The sequence below is a fragment of the Calonectris borealis genome, chromosome 1, assembly GCF_964195595.1.
Source record: "Calonectris borealis chromosome 1, bCalBor7.hap1.2, whole genome shotgun sequence".
NCBI classification, from domain to species: Eukaryota; Metazoa; Chordata; class Aves; order Procellariiformes; family Procellariidae; genus Calonectris; species Calonectris borealis.
Window position 1 is genome coordinate 162,305,367 of NC_134312.1, and position 25,116 is coordinate 162,330,482.

General features: G+C 39.9%; 1 protein-coding gene across 4 annotated transcripts in view; it reads left to right on the top strand.

The window, feature by feature from the left end:
* The window catches only part of UGGT2 (UDP-glucose glycoprotein glucosyltransferase 2), a 102,788-nt gene that overhangs the window by 43,306 nt on the left and 34,366 nt on the right, over positions 1-25,116 (top strand). For all 4 annotated transcript variants that reach the window (XM_075138310.1, XM_075138320.1, XM_075138329.1 and 1 more), the window contains 10 exons: positions 2,376-2,511; positions 4,074-4,205; positions 5,669-5,833; positions 6,279-6,402; positions 6,482-6,580; positions 8,288-8,382; positions 11,056-11,262; positions 13,680-13,811; positions 16,201-16,328; positions 17,958-18,053. In XM_075138310.1, the coding sequence (XP_074994411.1) occupies positions 2,376-2,511; positions 4,074-4,205; positions 5,669-5,833; positions 6,279-6,402; positions 6,482-6,580; positions 8,288-8,382; positions 11,056-11,262; positions 13,680-13,811; positions 16,201-16,328; positions 17,958-18,053 (1,314 nt within the window). The remainder of the gene's footprint in view (positions 1-2,375; positions 2,512-4,073; positions 4,206-5,668; positions 5,834-6,278; positions 6,403-6,481; positions 6,581-8,287; positions 8,383-11,055; positions 11,263-13,679; positions 13,812-16,200; positions 16,329-17,957; positions 18,054-25,116) is intronic.

Sequence of the window (25,116 nt, forward strand, 5' to 3'; positions counted from 1 at the left end):
GATATTAGTTATCATCTGTGCATTTTGTCACTGTTGTCACTACCTGGGAGACAATACTGCTTTAGTCCTTGAGGAGAATATAGCCTAGAACCTAATTTGCCTTTTCTGATACATAACAGCATAATAGCAGCCAAACTGGGTCACACTAAAGGTCCATTTAGGTCAGCCTGTCTGCAACAAGCCACAAGGAGCTGCTGAGGTAAAAAGAACAGGGCAACCAAGTTCTTTGCCTGAATATTTTCCTGGCTTTCGCGCATTTGGAAATCAAAGAATTCCAGACCTGGATGGAGTTTCTAAATATAAACCTCAATGGGTTTCTCGTCCATAAACTTCTCTGGTTTCCCCTTGAATTCATTTAAAGTTTTAGCACCCACAGTATCCTTTTCCAGGTGTTTTCACAGTTGAACTACGTGGTGTATGAAGGAACTGCTTTGTTTGTTTTGAGCCAGACTTTCAATAGCTTCATTTACTGTCTCTGTAGCTCTTCTAATTGGGAGAGAGACTAAATCTCTCCCACTCTCTAGACAGCAGTCATGATTTTATAAAGCTCTGCTGTATTTGACTGCAGTCATTTCATAGAATCATAGACTGGTTGAATAGCTGTTTCCATAGAGATTTTTCATGGAGCAACTCTTTTGTGCACTGTTGGGTTTGTCTTGGGAGAAGTGACAGCTAATGGTAGAGGATTTTGCTTCAGACCTCGTATGAGTATGATTAGCTGCACATATTCGGGATGATTCAAGGATGTGTTCTGGAAAACTACATGAAGTTGATCCCTGAACTGCTGCAACAGCAAAGTATTCACATAAAATCTCCATTTCTGATTCATAAAAATATCTGGTTTGGGCCATCTTCTTCCCATTCCTCTCTCCCATTATACAAGCAGGCTTGATGTTGAAGTGCAGGAGTGGAGGGGAGGGTATCTATTCTTTAAAGAAAATTTATTGATACCAGACAGTGGAAGGCTTGGAAATCCTTAGAAGGGTTCTGATGGCTTTGCGCTCATAAAATTCCAGGTGACTGGCAGAATCCACCTTCCAAGTCTTCATCTCTTAATGCAGGTAGCTGTGTTCATGAGTAGGCATGTATTTCTCCTCTTGGGAATCTGTATGTTCTAGCTATGGGCGTACACATGTTCTGTCACTTGCGACTGGAAGATTTTCCTTTGAAATTTTTGTACTCTTGCTCCTCCTTACCTATTGCTTGTGACATGGCATGGAGCTTTTCTACTCTCTCTCCTTCCTTTCACTGTCAGAAACTGGCCTAGTGTTTTCTGGTCCAGGTCAATTTGCCAGTCCCAAAGATCCTCAATGGAAGGATCTTTCTTGTCGTTTTCCTATACCAGCTAAGATGGAAGTGACTGTAATGATCAGAAGTCCTTTCAAGTAGTGTGGTAGAGACCAGAAGGATCCTTATGTGTTCTCAGCAGGGAATATAACTTAAAATATCTTTGTTTTTAACTCTCCTGAGTCTTCAGTCTGTGAAAGACATTGTGCTTTAGTCATTGTGCCACTATTTGCAGCCTGTTTGATGAGATTGTCTCATTGCTCAAAGCCTTTGTTCCCTGGAGAAACAGGACCTTCACATCAGTATCTTAGACTTTTGAGCCTTCTGGAGTGTGTGCCATCTCACAGTGACATCTTCATGAGTTACATATGCAAATGATGATGCTCGATTTAATCAAAATGTTTTGTATAGACAAACAAGCGGCTCTTTGGTTTGAATTTCCCCTGCTATTGTAGAACACCAAATCTCTGTTATGCTTCATGCTGTAAAGATAGTATGGCCTGATCAATAAATTTTTTTTTTCATGAGAACGGTATCAAAATACCACCTCCACTAGGAGTTTTCTCAGTTTTTTTCCTCTCAAGCCTCATATTTCTAGGGCTTTTTTCATTTAATGGAGATGTAGGGAATTATAGTAGATGTGTTAAAATTGCTGTGAATGGAGAATGAATGGCAGTGGGAGGGTGGGGAAGCCCCAGAAGGTAAAAAAGGCAAGAGGAGGGCTGGTAAGAATGGCATGTATTGATGACAGGGCATCAAGACCCCAGCATGTCTACATGCAGCTACTCAAGACACCCATTTCAGGAAAAATAAAAGACAGATTATGCTCAGACTAAAACAAAGACTCAAGGTTAAGAGATGATGGCGGGAACATAGAAAAATGTCATAACCTTTGATCAGGTAAGGAAAGAAAGGTCTGTGAGTAAATCCTAATGACTCCCAGAAATCTTAGTTACTGTCAGATTTTTGTGCCTGCATGCTGGACAGATTACTTGAATGCAAACATCTTGTTCTTCTCTGTCGGTATTAGAATGTATGTAAAACTGATATTGTTTTAAAATGTATGATCTCTTTTTGTTTGTTTATAGAATTGGATTTGTTTTCATTTTAAGTACAAAAGAAGAAATTGATGGAAATGAAGATGCTGGAATAGCTCTTTGGAGAACTTTTAATTACATTGCAGAGGAATCTGACACCTCTCAAGCCTTTACCTCGATAATTAATGTTAGTTCTTTCGCAAGAAATCACTTTTTTTTTTTTAACTTATTACTTTTCTGTGTAATTAGGATTTTGCTACCTTGTGACAACATGATACATTTGCATATCCTTTACATGGAAATAAAGTATTAAAAACATGTATAGCATTAATATGCTATAGAATGATTTGCAGAAATATTTTCCTCTTCCGGAAACCAACTTGTTCTTGTAATTTTACCTATCTACAGGCTTTCTTCAAGAATGTAAAAAGGTAGATGCATACCTTACAGCTTTCAGTATATTCTTGTGAAAAATGATTCTGTATTATTTGTGTTAACGTGATATGCCTGCCTTTGTGTTCTGTATCTCTTGGAGTACAGGCATTTTAATAGCGCTTTGTCAATCCTTTAAGCTTTGAAAAACTCTTGGTTGTTCTCTAGTGTAGAAAGTGAAACAGGGTAAGATAAGTTCTTTTTTGGTCATGTTTGAGCTGTGTATGGGTGTCGAAAACATAGAAATATTCCAGGCTTGCAGCTTAATGAATGAGCCAGGTTTTCTGTGTGTGAGAATGCAGGTTCGTGTAAAGAACAGAATTTCAGAGACAAGAGAGAAATGGAGGGAAATAAAGTGAGCAGTCTATGTGGAGACTCTGCAGGCAAAATTATATTAGACTATATGATATTAATACATAACATTTTTTCTTACTTTTGTTACCTATTATTCTGTTCAGTGCCTAGAAACTAGTGTCATAGACAAACTCAGAGAGCTTAAGATGAAAGGAATTGAAGTAACTAGGAGTACCTTAAAAGAGAAATAGAAATCCAAGTGTCAGGAGCTGACATGCATGTGTGACTATTATCCATGACCAGATCACAAAATATCAGTTTACAGTGTGCTTTTTAAAATGTTGTGTTCCTCTGTTTACTTTGTTTCATATTATAAAAAGGAGAGGATTATAAATATAATTAAAAGATAACAAAAATTGAATAGATAAAATACAGGTTTGCGATATTCAGCTCTATAGAGAGAAATCTCGTGGTCCTCATTTGAGAAGAAATTGATTGAATAATTTTCACTTCAAATTTGTTCCGTATGTTTGATGAAAGTAATAAAATATTATGCTATGAAATAAAATAGCATTGGTAAGGAAAAATTATCACTGTAGGAAAAAGTATCACTGACTAATTCAGGTTTGGATTCATCCCATACGGATTCAGGTAACTACCCACGGTTAGGTAGTTTGTAGTAAGAATTTAGATTCCTTCTCTAATCAGTGGAGAGAAATAACTTTTCACATTCAGCTCACATAAGTGTATTTACTTTGCCACTTCAGATTTAGACTAAAGGTATAAAATAAATTAATCAGAACAGTGCTGTGATGAAAAATTGTGCATATGTGCAATGTTGATATTTACTAAAGCAATATAAAAACTGCAATATAGCAATAAAAGCAATATAAAAGTATACTGATATAAAAATTACTACAGCACTTTAAAAAGATATTTACTTTATTGTTTATTTACTTTTATTAAATTATGTTTGAAAATTTATTACGTTTTACTTATTTCTTTCTGTTATAATTTTTACAGATGTACCATGAAGTGAAAGATGGAAATGTTCTAACAGTAAATCACGTGAAAGGTGTTCTTAGAAGCGAATACCCCCACGCTGATGTTCAGAGTATACTAGGTGTTCATTCTGAATATGATGAAGGAAGGAAGGTATGTTGAGAGCAAAGTGGTAAGAAATATTGCGGTATATAATTCGTTGCATTTGCTAAGCTGAAAGATTGCTAAATGTTAAAGCACCTAAATACAGTATCTTTGAGTTAAATTTTTCTTCAGCCACCATTCAGGCATCAGTGGAAATGTTGAAAGGGTTTCTGCATTACTACTCTCGCTATTAAAATTTACTATTGCCTGCTGCTTTCAGGAGCCCGACTTTTTTTCTAGTAAGCATGTCAAGGGGTCTCTCTCGCACTGCAGATATTGTTTTCCTGTCTCTTCTGGATGAGGAGCTGAAGCCTGTCTTCTAGGTGAATCATTGTTTCCTTTAATTGCGCTTTCTGGTTATAATTTCCTTTGGGAAAGACAGCTATGGATTTTGATTTAAAGGCTGTAGAGAAGACATATTTTAATCTATAATTGATTATGTAGACAATTTTCTGCTAAAATATATATAAAAATACTGGTTTCCTTCATGTGTCTTCAGCTGTGCCATCTATACAATCTTGTGTTTCTGACACACGCCATCCACTTTATTTATTTCCTTTTAAAATTTGTTATATAACTATATTATGTTATATTATGTTCCTTTAAAAAGGTGCGTCTGGGCAGCCAGAAAAAAAGGTGCTGTTTGCCTTATGCTGCTTGTTCCTCACTGAGTTGCATGGAGGCTTTGTATAGAAGGGCAGTTTGAATCTGCCCTGGAAACAGCTGGATACATTTAGGGGAGGAAAGCTTCCCCCAGAGGATATTAAAGGAAGAAAAATAGATGGAGAGCCACCAAGAGGAAGCTCCCTGTTCGAGCAGGGACTATGAGACTGCAGTGAAGATCAGGGAGGAGACAGTGCGGTGACAGAAAGATGGACGCATAGATACTGCCATAGAGTTTGTAGCCATCCAAAAAGTGACACTGAAAGAAAACATGAAAGGATACAGAATAGGAAGGGGGAATTACTTACAATATATTTTTATTTCTATTTGTCTCACTGAATTTTCTCTGTTTGGGAAAAATTAGCCTGTTCTGCTTTCTTATCAAATAAGGCTTGGCTTCTGAACATAAAAGCCTCTTGAGGGTTTTGGGGGTGCTGTCTTTGGGGAAAAGGTTGAGGTCAATCCACCTCAAACTGTGACTGTCTCAAGGTCCTTCTCCAGTGTTATTTACTTAGTAGTTTTTGCTAAGAATATTAAGCAAAATAATATTTCTCAGCAACATGATGCAGTAAAAGTTTAAAACCCCATATATAGATCTATAATTTTTTTTGTCATTCTATTTGAGAAATGAGTCCCATGCATCCTGTTTGGCTTCCAAACATTTCCTGTTTTGTCCCTGCTACTCATGAGAAGGTGTGACAGCGAATGGTGCTTGGAGATTGGAGTTCATTGTCTCTTGTTATTCGTTTCATTTTTTGCTACAGTCAGCCACAGTCTATTTAATCCTGTGATATTTCTGATATGATCAGGCAGGAGCAAGCTTTTATAAAAAGACTGGCCTGGGTCCATTGCCTCAAGTTCTGTTTAATGGCGTGCCTTTTAATAGAGAAGAGATGAATGCTGCAGAGTTAGAGACAGTTACTCTTCAGAGGATTGTTGATGCCAGTGGATTCTTCCAGAGGGCAGTGTTCATGGTATGTTTAACATTTCTGAATGAACGCAAGATGAAATATTTGGCAGTGGATTGTTTGAGTCATGTTTATATATTAAATTTTTTATAATGAGGTGGCTTGAAATTAATAATACGACAACTGAAATTACATTGTTAAATTAATTTGCAGTCATGGTTTTGAAACAGTGTATTTAGATTATACAAGATTGAAGTATCAACTAAGCATATAATAATCATATGGAATTTTTCAACCAGAAACTGAGAATGTGCTGCAGTTGTTCATTGAAAAATGTGTATCTGATATTTTGAAATACTATCTGTGATATTTATACATTTTTGACTTGACATTGTCCATAACTTGGTGTATATAGAAGCTTTAAGCTCAGTTGAAAGATTGTACAAATACTTGGTCTTTGTTTGTCTTGAAACTATAAAAGTACAGGTTTAATTTTTTTCTCTTACTACAGGGTTTGCTAAATGATCATATAAATGCAGTGGATTTTCTTATGGATCAGCACAATGTAGTTTCCCGTATAAACCCCACTATTCTTGGAGCAGAAAGAAGATACATACATTTCAGATCCACATCTGGTAACTACTTTTCTCAGATTGGCTGTTGTTATGATTTTCCTTTGAGTAAGTCTAACTTGTTGTGTTTTACATTTTGCAGTTCCATTTGATGTGGAAGACACCTCTACTTTCTCCTTTTTGGACTCACAAGATAAAAGTGCTGTAATCTCAGACAACATGAAGTATTTAACAAAAAAGGGTATATTAATTTTGTAAGGGTTATATATATATGGGTATTACAAATTGTTGAAATTTGCCAGTAAAATATCCCAAGTAAGTATCCCAAGGATCCCATGTAAATAAGTAAATTTCCTAATATCCCAGTATCTTCTTTCAGGAGCCAGATCATATCCTAATATTATTATAAATAATAAATAATAAATAACAGAATAATTATTTTAAATTTTGTAGTTTTAAAATGGGATGGATGTCATGGCTAGTTGTTTTCTGTTTTACAGACATGAAGTTAAAAAGTTTTGTAGGACGTGCAGCTTCGAAAACAGATTAAGTTTTCATACTGACATAGTTTTACTTGAGAATATTAAGAAGAGTATATTCAGTTTTCAAGTGACTCTTATTTGCAGCATTATCAAGTCAAGACTTTATTGTCTTTGTAATATCTGTATCAAAATTAGGCATTTCTACAGTTTAAGAGATAAATGATTTTATTTCTTACTTGTTAGCATTCAGTATCTCTATTATTTTTCCTCTTGTTGATTGTTTAATTTTGGTATCTGAAGCTTTGTATTTCTATAGAAAAGAAAAAATACATATATTCTGATGGTTTATCACTCATTTATATATTTTTATCTTACTAAAACTGACGCTTTTTTGTACATTTACAATATTTTTTTATGTAAAATATTCTTATTGCATATGCAAATACTTTCCCTCTGAGTTAAAAGAAATTATAATTACATCAGTGGGGGCATAATACTGCATGGAATTTTGCATTAGTCTGTACCTCGTTAACATCTAGTAGTAGATAGTTAAAAACTGCTCCTTTACGTCAGTCCAACAACAGGGATATCCCAGCTAGTTGTCAAATGATGACTGGCTTTCAATCTCTACAGGCTCATTTCTAAGATTCAGATCTCTTGTGTAAAACCCATAACCTTTAAGCTGGAATCTACATTTCAAATCTCTGTCCCCAGTGTGTTTCTCTAGACCCCAACAATGCTTAATCATAATCTCTTCCTAGAATCTCACCAGAACCTTGTAAAATTCCCGTCTATATGTATTACCTTTTAGGGGATATATGATAGACCTGAATAGACTGATATTCTTCTACAGATAATTTTGCAGAATTTTTCATATACCATTGCCCTTCTATGAAGAATAAAGAACAGGAGGCTAGAGACCAGGAAAAGGGGAAATTTTCTGCGTATACACCTATACTGTAGTTTACTTTCTTTGGGCTGTATTTGGTATATTCCTGTTTGTGTTCAGAAACGGTAAGTTTTGTCCTGCCTTTGATTGAAGGACTCTCCCTTCGCTGCTGGGGAAAGTGAATGGCCTAACTCAGGCATTCTTGTAACTACTTAATTCTTTTCATTTCTGGCTATATGACCAGCCTCCATCAATGTTCACAAGAAACCTCTGGTAAAGCAGGTCTTGTTAATTGGAGCTACCTTATTATTATACCTATATTATCTTGTTTCAGTGGTACAACAATAGATTGGCTATTTTAGTGACTCTCTCATATTAACATGATAAAGTACCTCCTAAGAATTTTATTTCAATTTAGAGGGCAAAAGATTCTCATGTGGCAAAGATTAGTCTTACAGTTGAAGTCAACAATCAAACATACACATAAAATTCAGAATCTCAAACAGAATTAATTCATTATTCATTACTCATGAGCAGATTCTCCAGAATGTAAATCAGGATCATCTTTAATTTTCAGATGAAGATGCATTATATGCTGTTACTATCTGGATTATTGCCGATTTCGATAAGCCAGCTGGGAGACGACTGCTTTCTAATGCCTTGAAACACCTGGTGAGTTTCTAGCAGTTTTTATTAAAATAATTATTATGAATATGTTCTTAACAACACTGTGCACATTCAAAAATTACACTCTTAAATAAAGGTGTAACAATATTTTTTTTTTTTGTGGGTGAGGTGCAGACTTATGAGGCTGTGCTTTTATTTTGCTCTACTCTTCTGCAGCACTGGCATCTTACAGGCCTGTAAATGATCATTTGATTCAAGGACTCCTGACGCAGGAGACAAACTATGACACTATGTGTTAAAAGGGTGAATTTCTTCCCAATTACAGACCTTCTCCCATGAGGTAACCTAGCATGTTACCTGGGCCAGGCAAGTTAGGATAATGCCTGTTCGTGTGAACCATTATGTAGTGTTCTCCAGTATCATATGGCATAACTGTGGCCATGAAGTGACCATTTTCCCACGTACTGTTTGTGTTCTTCTGAAACAGATTACATTTTTTTTGTATTTCAGTATGCTAGGAGGATCATCTACATTTATGAGTTTGCTTATTTTTAAGTTCTTCAGTATTAATAATAGAATTTAAAGTATACAAGTAAATGTCACGTGAATATAAGTGACAAAAAAACTCAGTTCTAGGGAGTTTAGAAAAATAATTAGACTGAAATTGGGAAAACATTTAGATTTAATAATCAGGAATGAAATAGGAACCATCCCAAGGGAATTATAAAATCGGTATGTTGCAGAGAGCATGTGATACCGAATATGTCCTAAAAAGAGGCTTAAAAAACTGCAAGGAGGGATATGCACTACAAGTCCTTGTTACAGGAGAAATGTTTCATTTATCTGACCGCTAGAACTGTGACCCAAGCTTGACAGATACGTTCCTGCTGTAGTTGTACTATTTTCCCCCTTCAGTGAGGAAAATATGCCATAGTTCCCAACTCTAGGAAGCGAGAACTGTCTGGGCAAGGCCCCATGTGTTAGTGAGGAGAACCTAGGAAAAGCGTTAGAAAAAGGTGTTTTGAACAAGGTTGTTTGGATCTTCTGCAAAATAGCAGTTTAATTGATTATGTTCATTTTAATTCATAGATTTGATTTAGTTAAACCTCATTTCCAGTTGTACTGGTTGGTCTAATGATTTCCGAGTTTTGTGACAAACAAAAACATAGTCTTTTTTAAAAGTCCGTTGATTTCTATAGTGATTCTCTACTCCTTTCTAGTCCCTTTTCTCTGTTGGGTCAGGGTCTAGTAGAATTTCTTATAGGTGCAGAACTGGCACAGACACCTCTTGCGCATGACTTGCCATCGGCCTTTGAAGAAAATTGTGCAAGAATCTGGGAGGGGAAGTGGCCAAAGGGAACTCACTTTTAACTATTTCAGCTAATATATAATATATTATTTTGAAAACTACTAATATATTTTAATGTCATTTGAAAAAATTAGAGATGTCTTGGCTGGACTTCTGGATGTCATCTAGTTCAGCCTCCCACTCAGAGAGGGACTATTGCCATCATCAGATCAGGTCAGCTGTAGCTTTGCCTGAAGGAGTCCTGAAAATTTCCAAGGAGGCGACTCCATCCCCTTCCTTGATAATTTGCTCTGGTGTTGCACTGCCTTCCTAATGTAGTTTTTCCTAATGTCTGCCAAGCCAAAAATCTGTGGCCATTACCCCTTGTTATACTGTTTGCCACTACCAAGAAGAGTTTGGCTCGGTCTTGCTTTTCACTCGCCCTTCAGTACTTGTTGGTTGCTATTAGGGTTCTCCGTAGCCTCCTCTTCGCTAGACTGAGCAAGCCCAGCTTCTTCAATGCCTCCTCATAGGTCTCTGACCATCTTGGTAGCCTTTGCTGAAGCCTCTCCAGCATCTCAACATCTTTACTGCACTGGGGCTACCAAATCAGGCACAGCAGTCCAAGTGCAGCCTCACAAGTACTGAGTAGAGGAGAATAAGAACTTCCCCTGATCAGCTTGCCATGTGTCTCCTAATGTAGCCTAGTGTGTTGCTTGTCTTCTTTCCAGTGAGAGCATGCTTCTCAGGAACAGTTTAAAGAACACATTTTCAAGCTTTTCAAATAAGTGTTTTATGAAAATTTTCTCAAGCGCTGCAGTTTAAAGTTTACCATTTAAGTATATTGAATACCACTGACTTTATCCCTTATTTTTGTATTCTTTATTGCAATAGAGAATTTACCTTTTCTTCAGTTAGTGACACTATTTGATTCTAGCTTCCAATCATTACTCTCTCTAGTAAGATTTAAGTAGCATCACCGATTTTAGCAAGTGAAGGATTTTCCTGCTGATTAAGATTAAAGTGATAAGTGGATAACTTTTCTTGTATTTATTTTATGATCAGTTTGATATTTTCTGAAAGAAAAGAAAAAAAAATCTACAAAACAGGTTCTGAAGTCTGTAAATGAACACTTGTGTATGTCTTCTGTTAAAAAAATGCTTCTGCAGAATGCTCAAAGGCAATTGTTCTATCAAAAAAACCCCCTTCTCTTTAAAATATGTATTACAGAATAGGTAAATCCTTACTAATACCATTTTTACTCCTAGTTGACGTTCTGAATTAGGCATTGATGTATGTTTTCTAAAGACAAATAGCTGCAAAAAATAAATAGTTAAGGACATTTCACTGAATTATAATAGATCTGAATACATTAAGTAACAGCAGATGGAACTGTAAAATTGTGTATTATTCTGTATTTTTCTTTGCAGAAAATAAGCAGTCATACACGAGTTGGGATTTTGAACAATCCTTCATCAAAAATAAAGGAAGATAACACAGCCATTGCAAGAGGAATTTTGACCACTTTTCTAATCCAAAGCAACAGCAATTTAAAAAGTTTCCTAAGTAAACTCACTAAGGAAGAGACAGCAAAATCCCTTGCTGCTGGAACTAAAATAGCTAAATTCATCATCCCAGTGAGTGCAAACTAAATTAGACTACTTTCTTTTTCATTTTACATATCTTTTATTGTAAGGAGATGTTGAGACTAACAGTGTTTGGCCAAATGCTATAAAGTTTATAAACCTTATACAGTTTCTGCTCAAGCAGATTTGGATTTTTGACAACGTTTATGTGATGAAGAATAGAGAATTTCTCTAAAGTAAAGGAAGGAGATACAAAAGTAATGAAAAATATAGACTGCTGACACTGGATTATTGAGACCAAAATAGTTTAATTTTTAATTGGTTTTGTTTTGGGTTTTTTTTGTAAAGCTCTCTCTTTTAATAAGTATTAAGTATTAATATTTGTCAAGAATTAAGACTTCAGAAGTAGCTGGTTTTGCCTTGCTGTTGTAGTTGTGAGCAGACTGATAGGCACAGACTGAAGCAGTTGATGTTAACGAGCATTGTATACTTCTGGCCAACATTTTCTGGTGTGTTTCTATGAAAACTCATTGATGTAAAATACAAACGTTGCTGACTTCAGAGTTCACACATAGAGTAGAGCTGAGTTACCAAATAACAGCTGCAAACTACAGTTTTTGTTTCAGAAAGAGCTGTAAATTGTAGTATTTTTAAATAGGAAGATTTGGAAGACTAAGAATGCTCTGGCACCATATTGAAAAATTAATTAGCGGGTTTGGGTCATACTCTTTTTTCATTGTCTAATAAATTTTGAAAGACATAGAGGTAGCTAATTAAGCAATATATGCATGTAATTTATTTTGTTCTATTAATTGTATCTGAATTAATCTACCTGCTTCATCTGTATATTTCTAATGAAGAAATACGTATCAGTAGAGTTTAATATAGCAGGATAATTTTGACAGGTGAGGCACAGTGCCATTGCGTGCATGGCAAAGTTCCAGCATTTTTTCCCCATTTGAACATTGATTTGTTACGTGTCTTACTGGGTGATGTTGACTTCCCCAAAACATGTTTAAGCTGTATCCAATGACCGCATTAAAATGACTGTTAGGTTTTTAGAGTAGTATGGATTTTTATACCTTTTTCCTGAAGCTGAATAAACAGTTCAGTTGTTAACAGAGTATGTTATTTTTCATGCAGCTGTGTGCTGGATCTTAGAAAAAGTGTTTAACCTCAGGCTCAGCTTTCCTCTCATGGTTAATCACAGTTGCCCAAGGGTAAAAACTGCACACTAGCTAGTTGGGAGACTGTGGCTCCAAATGAATAGTCATGTGCTCATATTGAAGCTAAGACTGTTGCTTTATTCTGATTTCTGGTTACTACATACCTTGAAGAAAATCTTTGCTTACCTCAGCTGTGACACAATTTTGCTGAATCAATGAAACATAGAATCATAGAATCATTAAGGTTGGAAAAGACCTCTAAGATTGAGTCCAGCCGTCAACCCAACACCACCATGCCCACTAAACCACGTCCCTCAGTGCCTCATCTACACGTCTTTTAAATACTTCCAGGGATGTTGGCTCAACCACTTCCCTGGGCAGCCTGTTCCAGTGTTTGACAACCCTTTCGGTGAAGAAATTTTTCCTACTATCCAATCTAATCCTCCCCTGGCACAACTTGAGGCCATTTCCTCTCGTCCTATCGCTAGTTACTTGGGAGAAGAGACCAACACCCACCTCGCTACAACCTCCTTCCAGGTAGTTGTAGAGTGCGATGAGGTCTCCCCTCAGCCTCCTCTTCTCCAGACTAAACAACCCCAGTTCCCTCAGCCGCTCCTCATAAGACTTGTGCTCCAGACCTTTCACTAGCCTCGTTGCCCTCCTCTGGACACGCTCCAGCACCTCCATGTCCTTCTTGTAGTGGGGGCCCAAAACTGAACACAGTATTCGAGGTGCGGCCTCACCAGTGCTGAGTACAGGGGCACGATCACCTCCCTACTCCTGCTGGCCACACTAGTTCTGGTACAAACCAGGATGCCATTGGCCTTCTTGGCCACCTGGGCACACTGCTGGCTCATGTTCAGCCGGCTGTCAATCAGCACCCCCAGGTCCTTTTCCTCTGGGCAGCTTTCCAGCCACTCTTCCCCAAGCCTGTAGCGTTGCCTGGGGTTGTTGTGACCCAAGTGCAGGACCTGGCACTTGGCCTTGTTGAACCTCATACAGTTGGCCTTGACCCATGGATCCAGCCTGTCCAGGTCCCTCTGCAGAGCCTTCCTACCCTCCAGCAGATCAACACTCCCGCCCAGCTTGGTGTCATCTGCAAACTTACTGAGGGAGCACTTGATCTCCTCATACAGATCATTGATAAAGATTGAAAAGACTGGCCCCAAAACTGAGCCCTGGGGAACACCGCTTGTGACTGGCTGCTGACTGGATTTAACTCCATTCACCACAACTCTCTGGGCTCGGCCGTCCAGCCAGTTTTTTACCCATCCATCATCTCATATTTTTCCTTTGCTTTAGGGAATGGATGGCGATGCTTTTGAGAAGAAGTACAACACTTTAGGACTGGATATAATTAAAACCCACCAGATGTTCTGCCAGGAGGTTCTTAAGCTGCTTCCTGGGCAAATGGCTGTTATGAGTAATGGCAGGGTAAGAAAGAAATTAATTGATCTCTCAGTCTTTTTGTAGGTACTTTTTATTTCCTGGAAGTTCAGTTTCAAGCTAAAGAAAATGCATTATATTGATTTCCCACTTTTTTGTCCTGTTGGTAGAGAGTGATATGAATGTTTGCCTTGTTTTTTATTTTATTTCCTACTACTTTGTTTATTGGCTCCATTCCATTGAAGCTACTATGTATTTATGTCATTTCCACAGCTATTTAAGAGATAATCTGATTAAATGATAGACAAAATTCTCTAAATATGTTTATATTTGCTGTATTAGTAATGATATTTAAGAATAAATTCTGATCCTGAATTTAGCTATATTTTACACATTTGGTGTAGGATGAACTACTGCATATATGTCCTAGTTTTGGCTAGGATAGAGTTAAATTTCGTCCTGGTGCTGTGTTTTGGATTTAGTATGAGAAGAATGTTGATAACACACTGATGTTTTCAGTTGTTGCTAAGTACCCTGCTAGTCAAGGACTCTTCAGAGTCTGGGAGGGAGCATAGCCGGGACAGCTGGCCCAGCTGGCCAACAGGGTATTCCATACCACATGACATCATGCTCAGTATATATATGAGGTGTGGTCCAGGAAGCAGCCATCACTACTTGGTTATTAGTCAGCACAGGCAGTGAGCAATTGCATTGTGCATCACTCATTCTGTATATTCTTCTATTATTATTATTATTATTATTATTATTATTATTATTATTATTGTTGTTGTTGTTGTTGTTGTTATTGTTGTTGTTATTATTATTATTATTATTATCCCTTCCTTTTCTGTTCTATTAAACTGTCTTTATCTCAACCCACGAGTTTTTCTCACTCTTACCCTACCGATTCTCTCCCTGTTCCACTGCGGGAGGAGGAGAGTGAGCGAGTGGCTGCGTGGTGTTTGGCTGCCTGCCAGGTTAAACCACAATAATATGTAATAAAAAATAATTTACATTGACTAGGGTAGTATTTCAAGCTCTTCTGTTTCAGGAAAAAAAGCAAATTGTTCATAAATATTAAATTGGTCTATGGTCTTAACTCTTAATATTCAAATAGAAGTATAGTAGTTTTGCTGTTTCAATTTCTTGTATGTATATTCTGAAACCAATAGCCTTTATTACAGTGTGGCTATAGATGAACTGTGATTTAAAAATACACAGTTGGGTTCAATATTTAGTACTTGTTAATGACAGTCAATACCTTACATTACAAATACAATTTATACAAACTACTCTTTGAGTTAAGTCTTTTCTATTTATTGCTCCACCATTAGAAAGAAATAGAGATACTAGGTTGGTATCTAATTACTAGAAACTCTCTCTAAATTGTGTTCTTAGTTACTCTTGTGCATCCTAAATAGCTGAAATACTAACAAATGCTAACAAACCACAGAAGGCATTTTTGTTGATGAATTTGATAAATTTGATAATATTCATCTATCTGAAAGTGTGTTTTCAATTTAAGAGGTAGCTTAAGAAAGACATGGGATATCTGTCATTTCTATCCTTGCTATTTCAGCACTGAAGGTTTTTTTTTATGAGCAAATAATTTTTTTTCTAATTGTGACTTCTACTGGTATTTCATAATCATACTGTGGTTTTCTCTATCTCATGCATCATTAATACTAATAATAAATTTAGAAGTGGAATTTAGTTAGATGATGTCTCATTTCTAGGAAGCAGTTGAATTTTGAGAGAGAGGCGTTCAGCACCAAACTTACATCCTGACATTCTACATCCTGGGAGCCCTGTAGGCTCTTGAAGTTGACTTGAGTCAGTTTAGCCTGGTAGACTATGAGTAAGAAATCCAAACAACATCCTCAAAGCTATTTTCTGGGACTTCAAGGCTCCTTCTTTTCCTTCAGACACCCAAAATGTAGTAGTACTGTTTCTTGTCTCTGGATATCCTGTATTTCTTATCCTTTGCTCTTGTCTGTCTTTCTAACCGTTCTGGTTCATCTGAGAAGCCTTGAGAAGTTAAGATTGTGTTCACAGAATTAAACAACTAAAGACTGTGGTAGGCAGATAGCAATTTGAATTTCAGTTTCAAACAATGTACCTAACAGAGCTTTTTCTTAAACTTAGATTTGTTATTTCTAAATAGTGTACTCCTTTACATGGGTATGTATAATGAAAAATATCATGGATATTTCCATTGCAACTGTTCTTTGTGACTGGTAATTAACTGTAATTACATAATGGTAAAAACCTAATCCTCTATAGTTACTATACAGCTTATTGATATATATATATATAGGGCTAGGGGTTGCATATTGAATATTGTGCGTTCGTTTAAAATATTAGTATATTTTTGCTTACAGAAGAAACATTATTGGGACATTCTACACTTAGTAACGTTTCTTCTCTATCATCTAAGGTACTGGGTCCTTTAGATGAAGACGAATTCTATGCAGAAGACTTCAATTTGTTGGAAAAAATAACATACAGTACCTCAGCAGAGAAGATTAAAGCTATTGTCAAAGAGATGGGAAACAATAGTAAAAGGTAAAATTCTTTTGCATTTTGAGGCTTTGTGTTATGCTGCCTTGTTTATTGCCTGTGACTAATAATCCTTTTGCATGGGAAATATGAACAAAGGTTCAAATATATAGTCATAGTACTCTTCATACTGTATACTTATATATATACACTCTACATGCACTTTGACTGAGTGTTTGTTGTTTGCGTGCTATAGATTTGCTATCCTCTTATTTAGCATCTGAGTATTTCTATGTAGACAGGTTTAACTGTCCCTCATTTCCTTTTTAGCATTTCCCTGACAGACTTAGTATACTTACCTACTCAAACACTTGCCCTATTTTCTAGAAAAAACGGCACATCTGCTAAATTTTGTATCACCTTTATGCTTGGCTAATTTTGCTATGTAACGTAGTTTTCCACTATATATATAAACTATATATGTTGGTTTTCAACTGCATGTGTCATTTACCCTGCTGCTGACAGCCTCTTTGGTACTTTGTTGCTATAGCACAGAGCAGAAAAAAGGCACCCTGTGTTATTCAAGAGACATGCACACTTTTATCAGTGGTCATATGTGTGATGAGGCTAAGGCATAAGAGACCCCTGCTTATCCAAAGCTTCAACTTGCCTCATAACATGTGTGCAGCTCTGCTAACTTACTCCGAATACTTTATCTGCTTTCATCGTACTTAAAACCAAGAGACAAGTACAGCTAACTAAACAATTTCTACGAGCTTTTGTTTACTTAAGAGTAATTATAAAGAATAATAATAAGCATGATAAAATCCAGTGCATCTTAAAACCACAGTAATATCTGAGTATTGATATTTGAAATAAGAAAGTGCATTGTCTTTGGGAATCGTTAGAAAAGGAGCCAGTAGAGGCATGGACAGATGTGGTGCTCGGACACCCTGCTAGACAACATTCACGCATCTGTTAATTGAAGAGCATAAAGATGAGTTCTAGCCAGCTTTTAATCTAAGGATCCAGTTTATGCACAGAGAAGAGAGCAAAATTATATTATTTTTACAATATCTATTGACTTTCTGTGTCCAAGTATCATTTTTGTTATCTGGAAGGCCTGGCGCAACTGAGAGAATAACTACCAGAAAAACAAAATCAAGAAGAGGTAGAACTATCAATGAGAGAACTAATGAGAGGCAAAACATATTTAATCAAATATTAAGACTTAGTGACACTGAGATAGAACTACTAAGGTTTCTAAGGAATTTCTAGTAAGAAATACAAAAAAATTAAAAGATGTGGCCAAGTAACCTTGAAACTTTGTTCATTTATATCTGTTCCTAGATGTTGTCAGAGAGGAAAAAGATTGCAAAAAAAAGTAATAAAGAGCTATAAATATCAGCAGATTGTACCATCCAAACTGTGAGGCTGAACGGTAATTCTGCTAATTCTGCTTTGCTTAATTTTAAGAAGTGTACAGTTCACAAGCTTTAAGGCAGTAGTGGTTCTTGGGCATTGTCATGCTAAATGTTTTACTCAAAGCTACAAATCTCGAGGTGATAATCTTTTTAAAGAGCTCAGGATGTGGGCTTTAAAATACCCCTTACCTAGACAGACATACATTAAAATGTGAATGTTTTACTCCTTTTTCTAATGAAAAACAAATTGTATGTGCCTTATTTAATATAGTGGCAGTGATTTGATTATGAAAATAGATGCCCTACTGTCATCTTTGCCTAAAACAGAGATGAGACAAGATGCTGAATTGCTCAAAGAACAGCACAGGTAAGTTCTGTCTGCAATTATAATGCACTTATAGTACTTTCATATTAAAATTAGAATGTACTGATTACTGCATAAGGTCTTTGAAAACTTGAGTAAGCATTCCAGTTTTAAAAGAAGTTGATTGTATGGTTGTACGAACAACCTGTTCATCTGCCCCAGTGTAACGCAACTTTACCTCTCTCTTAATAAATTGATTAGTAATACCTAGTGATTTTCCAGCCTTATCCTTTACTGAAAAAATAGTGATTACAATTGATGTGAATAGAAGTGGTGATCTGGAGTTAGAAAACTTGGAGTCCATACATTTACTAAAAAGTTAGCAGTAATTTCTCAGATTAGAGCTAAAGAAGCCCCCACTAATTTTCATTAATGTGGAAAACTCTAGCACAGCTTTTTCAGTTTGTGGATCCTGAGTATTATTGTCAAGGCTAATATACATACGTTTATATTGTATAAGTTTGCGGCTTAGCAGTCTCACTCTTGACCATAGCTCCTGTGCTCAGCTTAACCCTAAAATACAATTAGATTAGACTGTAAAATATAGTTAGATTACATTCAAATGCAAGCTGATGGGTCTCATTGGCACTTAATTCCTTAAGAACAACTGAGCAGACTATCTTCAGTTAACAGATTTACACTTGGCGAGCTCATATTAGTGTCATTAATGTATTCACTTGTATGTTGGCTCCTTGTGTTTCTGGTCCTAGATTTAGAAAGTGAATATGCCACACATGTTGTCTTTTGTTGTCATTGTTAATGAATGAGACCTAAAATACCAAGACGTGCATCCGTGAATCCTGTCTTCTTTGTAATGGGATACTAACCGTAGCCATTTTTAATTTAAGCTTAGCTGGGGCAAACTTTCTGGAGCAAAGACAGGTACATTTTTTAAAAGGACGTATGATAGCACAAGAACCATAATCAAAATAAAATTTTTTCAATGCTGTTTTCAAATCCCTACCACTTTTTATTGGTAAAGCTGCTCTAGTGTGCTGTGCTGATGTGCTGGCCCTGTCTAATACTTCTTGAGAAGACAAGGAGTGAAATCAGTATTCTGTTTTAAGTGGCTAACACCTTTTCCAAAGTTATACTAATAACAGGAATACTATGCTAATACCTGTCGTGGTTTAACCCCAGCCAGCAAAAAATAAACGCCACGCAGCCGCTCGATCACCCCCCCCCCGGTGGGATGGGGGAGAGAATCGGGAGGGCACAAGTAGGAAAGCTCCCGGGTTGAGATAAAAACAATTTAATAATTGAAATAAAACTAAGTAGAACAGTAATAATAACAGTGAGAACAACAACAATAACAGAATACACAAAGCAGGCAATGCACAACAGAACCGCTCACCGACCGCCGACCGCGTGTCACGAACGGGGGGCGAGCCCCCCCCCCCACACCTGGTTTTTATACTGAGCATGATGTCACATGGTATAGAATACCCCATTGGCCAGCTGGGTCCACCACCCCGGCTGTGCTCCCCCCTCCCGGTGCAAGCATCACCCAGCAACAGCCAAAGCATCAATGGGCCATCAACGCTCCTTTCACACCGAACCCAAAACACAGCACACCCCCCAGGCTACTGGGAAGAAAGTTAACCCTGTCCCAGCTGGAACCAGGACAATATCCACCCCTTATTCTATACCATCTACATCATGCCCAGGTCTCACATTTTCCCATACATTCCAATTAGTCACCGCTCCTTTTCCCTGCCTTTTGATATATACGCACACAGAGATATCATTCCCTTAGTCCATGGGCCATCCCTCTAAAACGTCCGTTGAGTTCATTTAGTCCATGACTTCGGGTTCCACCTGTCGTAACAGTCTTGCAGGGCAGGAGAGATGGTGTGTGGTGTCGGGCTCTTGCATGCGGAGGCCAGTTCTGGGCGCTCGTCTGGTTCTATCATTGTTGCACCTTGCTCAGTTTCATCGGCGTTCATCCTAAATTAATCTGGGTGATTCTTACTGTAATACTGTTAATATGGCATATGGTAACCATAAAAGTGATGACATACAGTACTATGTAATAACTAACATCGTACAATTCAGTTCATTGGCTATTTTCACCCAAAATTAAATCCCCCTGAGGTACACACCGGACTTCCCCATCCTTTCTCATCACCCACCAAGTGCACCCAGGTCCCTGAGCAAAAGCAATCCCACGGATGGGTTTTCCCTTGCCAGAGGCAGGAGCAACCCAGACTGTCTTCCCCAGCATATTTCTCATATGCACGACAGGGACTTTATCCCCCTCTACAGCACGTAAGGGTTTGGATTGGGCAGGGCCAGCTCGAGTGACAGATCCCCTAGTGTTCACTAACCAGGTGGCCTTTGCTAAATGTGTGTCCCAATGCTTGAATGTCCCACCACCCATTGCCCTCAGTGTTGTCTTTAACAGCCCGTTGTATCGTTCAATTTTTCCGGAGGCTGGTGCATGGTAGGGGATGTGATAGACCCACTCAATGCCGTGCTCTTTGGCCCAGGTGTCTATGAGGGCGTTTCGGAAGTGAGTCCCGTTGTCTGACTCAATTCTTTCTGGGGTGCCATGTCGCCACAGGATTTGCTTTTCAAGGCCCAGGATGGTGTTCCGGGCGGTGGCATGGGGCACAGGATATGTTTCCAGCCATCCTGTGGTTACTTCCACCATGGTGAGCACATAGCGCTTGCCCTGTCGGGTTTGTGGGAGCGTGATATAATCAATCTGCCAAGCCTCCCCATATTTATACTTCAACCATCGTCCTCCATACCAAAGAGGCTTTACTCGTTTGGCTTGCTTGATTGCAGCGCATGTTTCACATTCGTGGATAACCTGTGCAATAGTGTCCATGGTTAAGTCCACCCCTCGATCACGAGCCCATCTATATGTTGCATCTCTCCCTTGGTGGCCTGAAGTGTCATGGGCCCACCGAGCTATAAATAATTCACCTTTATGTTGCCAGTCCAGATCTACCTGAGCTACTTCGATCTTGGCAGCCTGATCCACCTGCTGGTTGTTTTGGTGCTCTTCACTGGCCCGACTCTTGGGTACATGAGCATCTACATGTCGTACTTTTACAGTCAGGTTCTCTACCTGGGCAGCAATATCTTGCCACAATGCGGCAGCCCAGATGGGTTTACCTTTGCGCTGCCAGTTGTTCTGCTTCCACTGCTGCAACCACCCCCACAGGGCATTTGCCACCATCCATGAGTCAGTATAGAGATAAAGCACTGGCCATTTTTCTCGTTCGGCAATGCCCAAGGCCAGCTGGATGGCTTTCACCTCTGCAAACTGACTCGATTCACCTTCTCCTTCAGCAGTTTCTGCAACTTGGCGTATGGGACTCCATACCGCAGCCTTCCATCTCCGATGTTTTCCCACAAGGCGACAGGACCCATCCGTGAACAGGGCATATTGCTTCTCGTTTTCTGGTAGTTTGTTATATGGTGGGGCCTCTTCAGCACGCATCACCTCCTCTTCTGGGGATATTCCAAAATCTTTGCCTTCTGGCCAGTTCGTGATCACCTCCAAGATTCCTGGGCGACTGGGGTTTCCTATTCGGGCCCGTTGTGTGATCAGTGCGACCCACTTACTCCACGTAGCATCAGTTGCATGATGTGTAGAGGGGACGCTCCCTTTGAACATCCAGCCCAGCACCGGCAGTCGGGGTGCCAGGAGGAGCTGTGCTTCAGTGCCAACCACTTCCGAAGCAGCTTGAACCCCTTCATATGCTGCCAATATCTCCTTCTCAGTTGGAGTGTAGCGGGCCTCGGATCCTCTGTATCCCCGACTCCAGAACCCTAAGGGTCGACCTCGAGTCTCCCCTGGTGCTTTCTGCCAGAGGCTCCAGGTAGGGCCATTCTCCCCGGCTGCGGTGTAGAGCACATTCTTCACATCTTGTCCTGCCCGGACTGGCCCAAGGGCTACTGCCTGAACTATCTCCTGTTTAATTTGCTCAAATGCTTGTCGTTGCTCAGGGCCCCATCTGAAGTCGTTCTTCTTCCTGGTCACGTGATAGAGAGGGCTTACGATCTGACTGTAATTTGGAATATGCATTCTCCAAAAGCCCACAACGCCTAAGAAAGCTTGCGTTTCCTTTTTGTTAGTTGGTGGAGACATGGCTGTTATTTTATTGATCACATCTGTTGGGATCTGATGACGTCCATCTTGCCATTTTATTCCTAAAAACTGGATCTCCTGTGCAGGTCCCTTGACCTTACTTCGTTTTATTGCAAAGCCGGCCTTCAGAAGGATTTGGACTATTCTCTCCCCTTTCTTGAAAACTTCCTCTGCTGTGTTGCCCCACACGATGATGTCATCAATGTATTGCAGGTGTTCTGGAGCCTCACCCTGTTCCAGTGCGGTGTGGATCAGTCCATGGCAAATGGTAGGGCTGTGTTTCCACCCCTGGGGCAGTCGGTTCCAGGTGTACTGGACACCCCTCCAAGTGAAAGCAAACTGTGGCCTGCACTCTGCCGCCAAAGGGATGGAGAAGAAGGCATTAGCGATATCAATGGTGGCGTACCACTTGGCTGCCTTCGACTCCAGTTCGTATTGAAGTTCCAGCATGTCCGGCACGGCAGCACTCAGTGGTGGCGTCACTTCGTTCAGGCCACGGTAGTCTACTGTTAGCCTCCACTCTCCATTGGACTTTCGCACTGGCCATATGGGACTGTTAAAGGGTGAGCGAGTCTTGCTGATCACTCCTTGGATCTCCAGTCGACGAATCAGCACATGGATGGGGATCAAGGAGTCTCGGTTGGTGCGGTATTGCCGCCGGTGCACTGTTGTGGTAGCGGTCGGCACCTGTTGTTCTTGGACCTTTAACAACCCCACAACAGAAGGATCCTCTGAAAGACCGGGCAAGGTGGACAGCTGTTTAATTTCCTCCGTCTCCAGGGCAGCTATACCAAAAGCCCACCGGTACCCTTTTGGGTCCTTGAAATACCCTCTCCTGAGGTAGTCTATGCCAAGGATGCACGGAGCTTCTGGGCCAGTCACAATGGGGTGCTTCTGCCACTCATTCCCGGTTAGGCTCACTTCCGCCTCCAACACAGTTAACTCTTGGGATCCCCCTGTCACTCCAGAAATACAAATGGGTTCTGCCCCTTTATAGCCTGATGGCATCAGGGTACACTGCGCACCGGTGTCTACGAGAGCCTTATATTCTTGTGGATCTGATGTGCCAGGCCATCGAATCCACACAGTCCAGTAAACCCGGTTGTCCCTTTCCTCCACCTGGCTGGAGGCAGGGCCCCTCTAGTCCTGGTAATCATATTCGCTATCTACTTCTTGTAAGTATGAGTCAGAAGTCCCTTTGTTAAGGTCGGAAGTGGAATCAGCCCTTCTACTCTGTCTGGGGAACTCACTGGAGACTGGAGCAGCGGTTTTCCTGGAAGAACCCCCTTTTGTGGTTGTTTTCCCTTGCAACTCATGTACCCGTGCCTGTAGGACTGAGGTAGGTTTTCCATCCCACTTCCTCATGTCCTCTCCGTGGTCACGCAGGTAAAACCACAGGGTGCCCCGGGGTGTGTACCCACGATGTCTCCTCTCTTGAGCAGAGGGACGTTTGCTCCTAATGGCTGAGACGCTGGCCCGTGCAGGGGGGGAGCAGGACATATCCTCTTTGATTTGCTGGACCTCCTGAGACAGTTTCTCCACAGCAGAGACACAGGCCCGTAGGGAGGAAGAGAGACTTTCTTCATATTGCCGGAGTTGGCCAGCCAGTTCATCCACTGTTTGTTCCTCTCCATCTCTCCAGGTCATTACTGCCAATGAGTTTGCATGTGACGCTGGTGCGCTCCGTACAAACTTCCGCCACATGGGTCGGGTGCATTTGACCTCATCTGGGTCTTTGGATAACTGCTCGTTGTTCAGGTCATCATAAATCACTTCCAGCACGGCTAATTCTCTCAGGTACTGGATACCTCTCTCCATGGTGGTCCACTTGCCTGGGTGGCATATAACATCTTCCTTGAAGGGATACCTTTCCTTCACACCTGACAGGAGTCGCCTCCAGAGGCTGAGGACTTGTGCACCTTGTCCAATTGCTTTGTCAATGCCCCCTTCCCTAGAAAGGGATCCCAGCTGCTTGGCTTCCCTACCCTCTAATTCCAGGCTACTGGCCCCGTTATCCCAGCATCGGAGCAGCCAGGTGACAATGTGCTCCCCTGGACGACGGCTGAAGTCTTTTCGCATATCTCGCAGCTCACCCAGAGATAGGGATCGGGTGGTCACCATCTCATTTACGGGTTCTGCCTCCTCCTCCTTCTGTTCTCGTGATGGCCCTGGTTCATCTTCATCCCTTACTAGACGAGCTGATTTTCTTGTGCATTTTCTTTTTTGTATAGGGGCGACTGATACCGGTGTGGGTTGGTTCTCTGTTGTAGGGGGCGGAGTAGCTGCTGTGCCTGCCCTGGGGGGTGAGGGAGCCGCTGTGCTTGCCGTGGGGGGTGGGGTAGCCGCAGGGCCTGTTGTTTTGTCATCAGCTGCAGAGACGTTTCCTTCCCCTTGGGGGTTCTGAGTGGTGTTAAACAGGGCTCGGTAGGCGTGGGCCAGGCCCCAGCACATTGTAGTGATTTGCGTCTCCCTGGAATGGCCAGGGTGACAGCATACTTCTTCCAAATATTCTACTAATTTTTCAGGGTTCTTCACTTGTTCAGGGGTAAAGTTCCAGAACACTGGGGGTGCCCATCGCCCTAGGCATTTGCCCATGCTATCCCACTCGCCCTGCCACTCATAACTATCCAACCTTGGGGCAGATCTCTGGATGACATTCTTAAATTGCTTACTAACCTTGGAGAAAACCGCAACAATATTCCCAAGGAGTACCAAGAGATATATCTTAACTACCCAGGGATGTTCAAGGTACTGGCAAGTTATTTTAACAAAGGAGATGAAGGTAGTGAGGGTGCCATTCTCTATTTCCTCCATAAAAAATCTCTCGGAGGAAAAGGTATAATTGCTAATGGTCTCCATGAGGTGGTACCCGAAATGCAGAAACGGCTTCATTACGAATCCCAAATACCAAATAACCCCCAATGCCAGCGTTTTAGTAACAAATCTCCCAGGCAAAACATCATT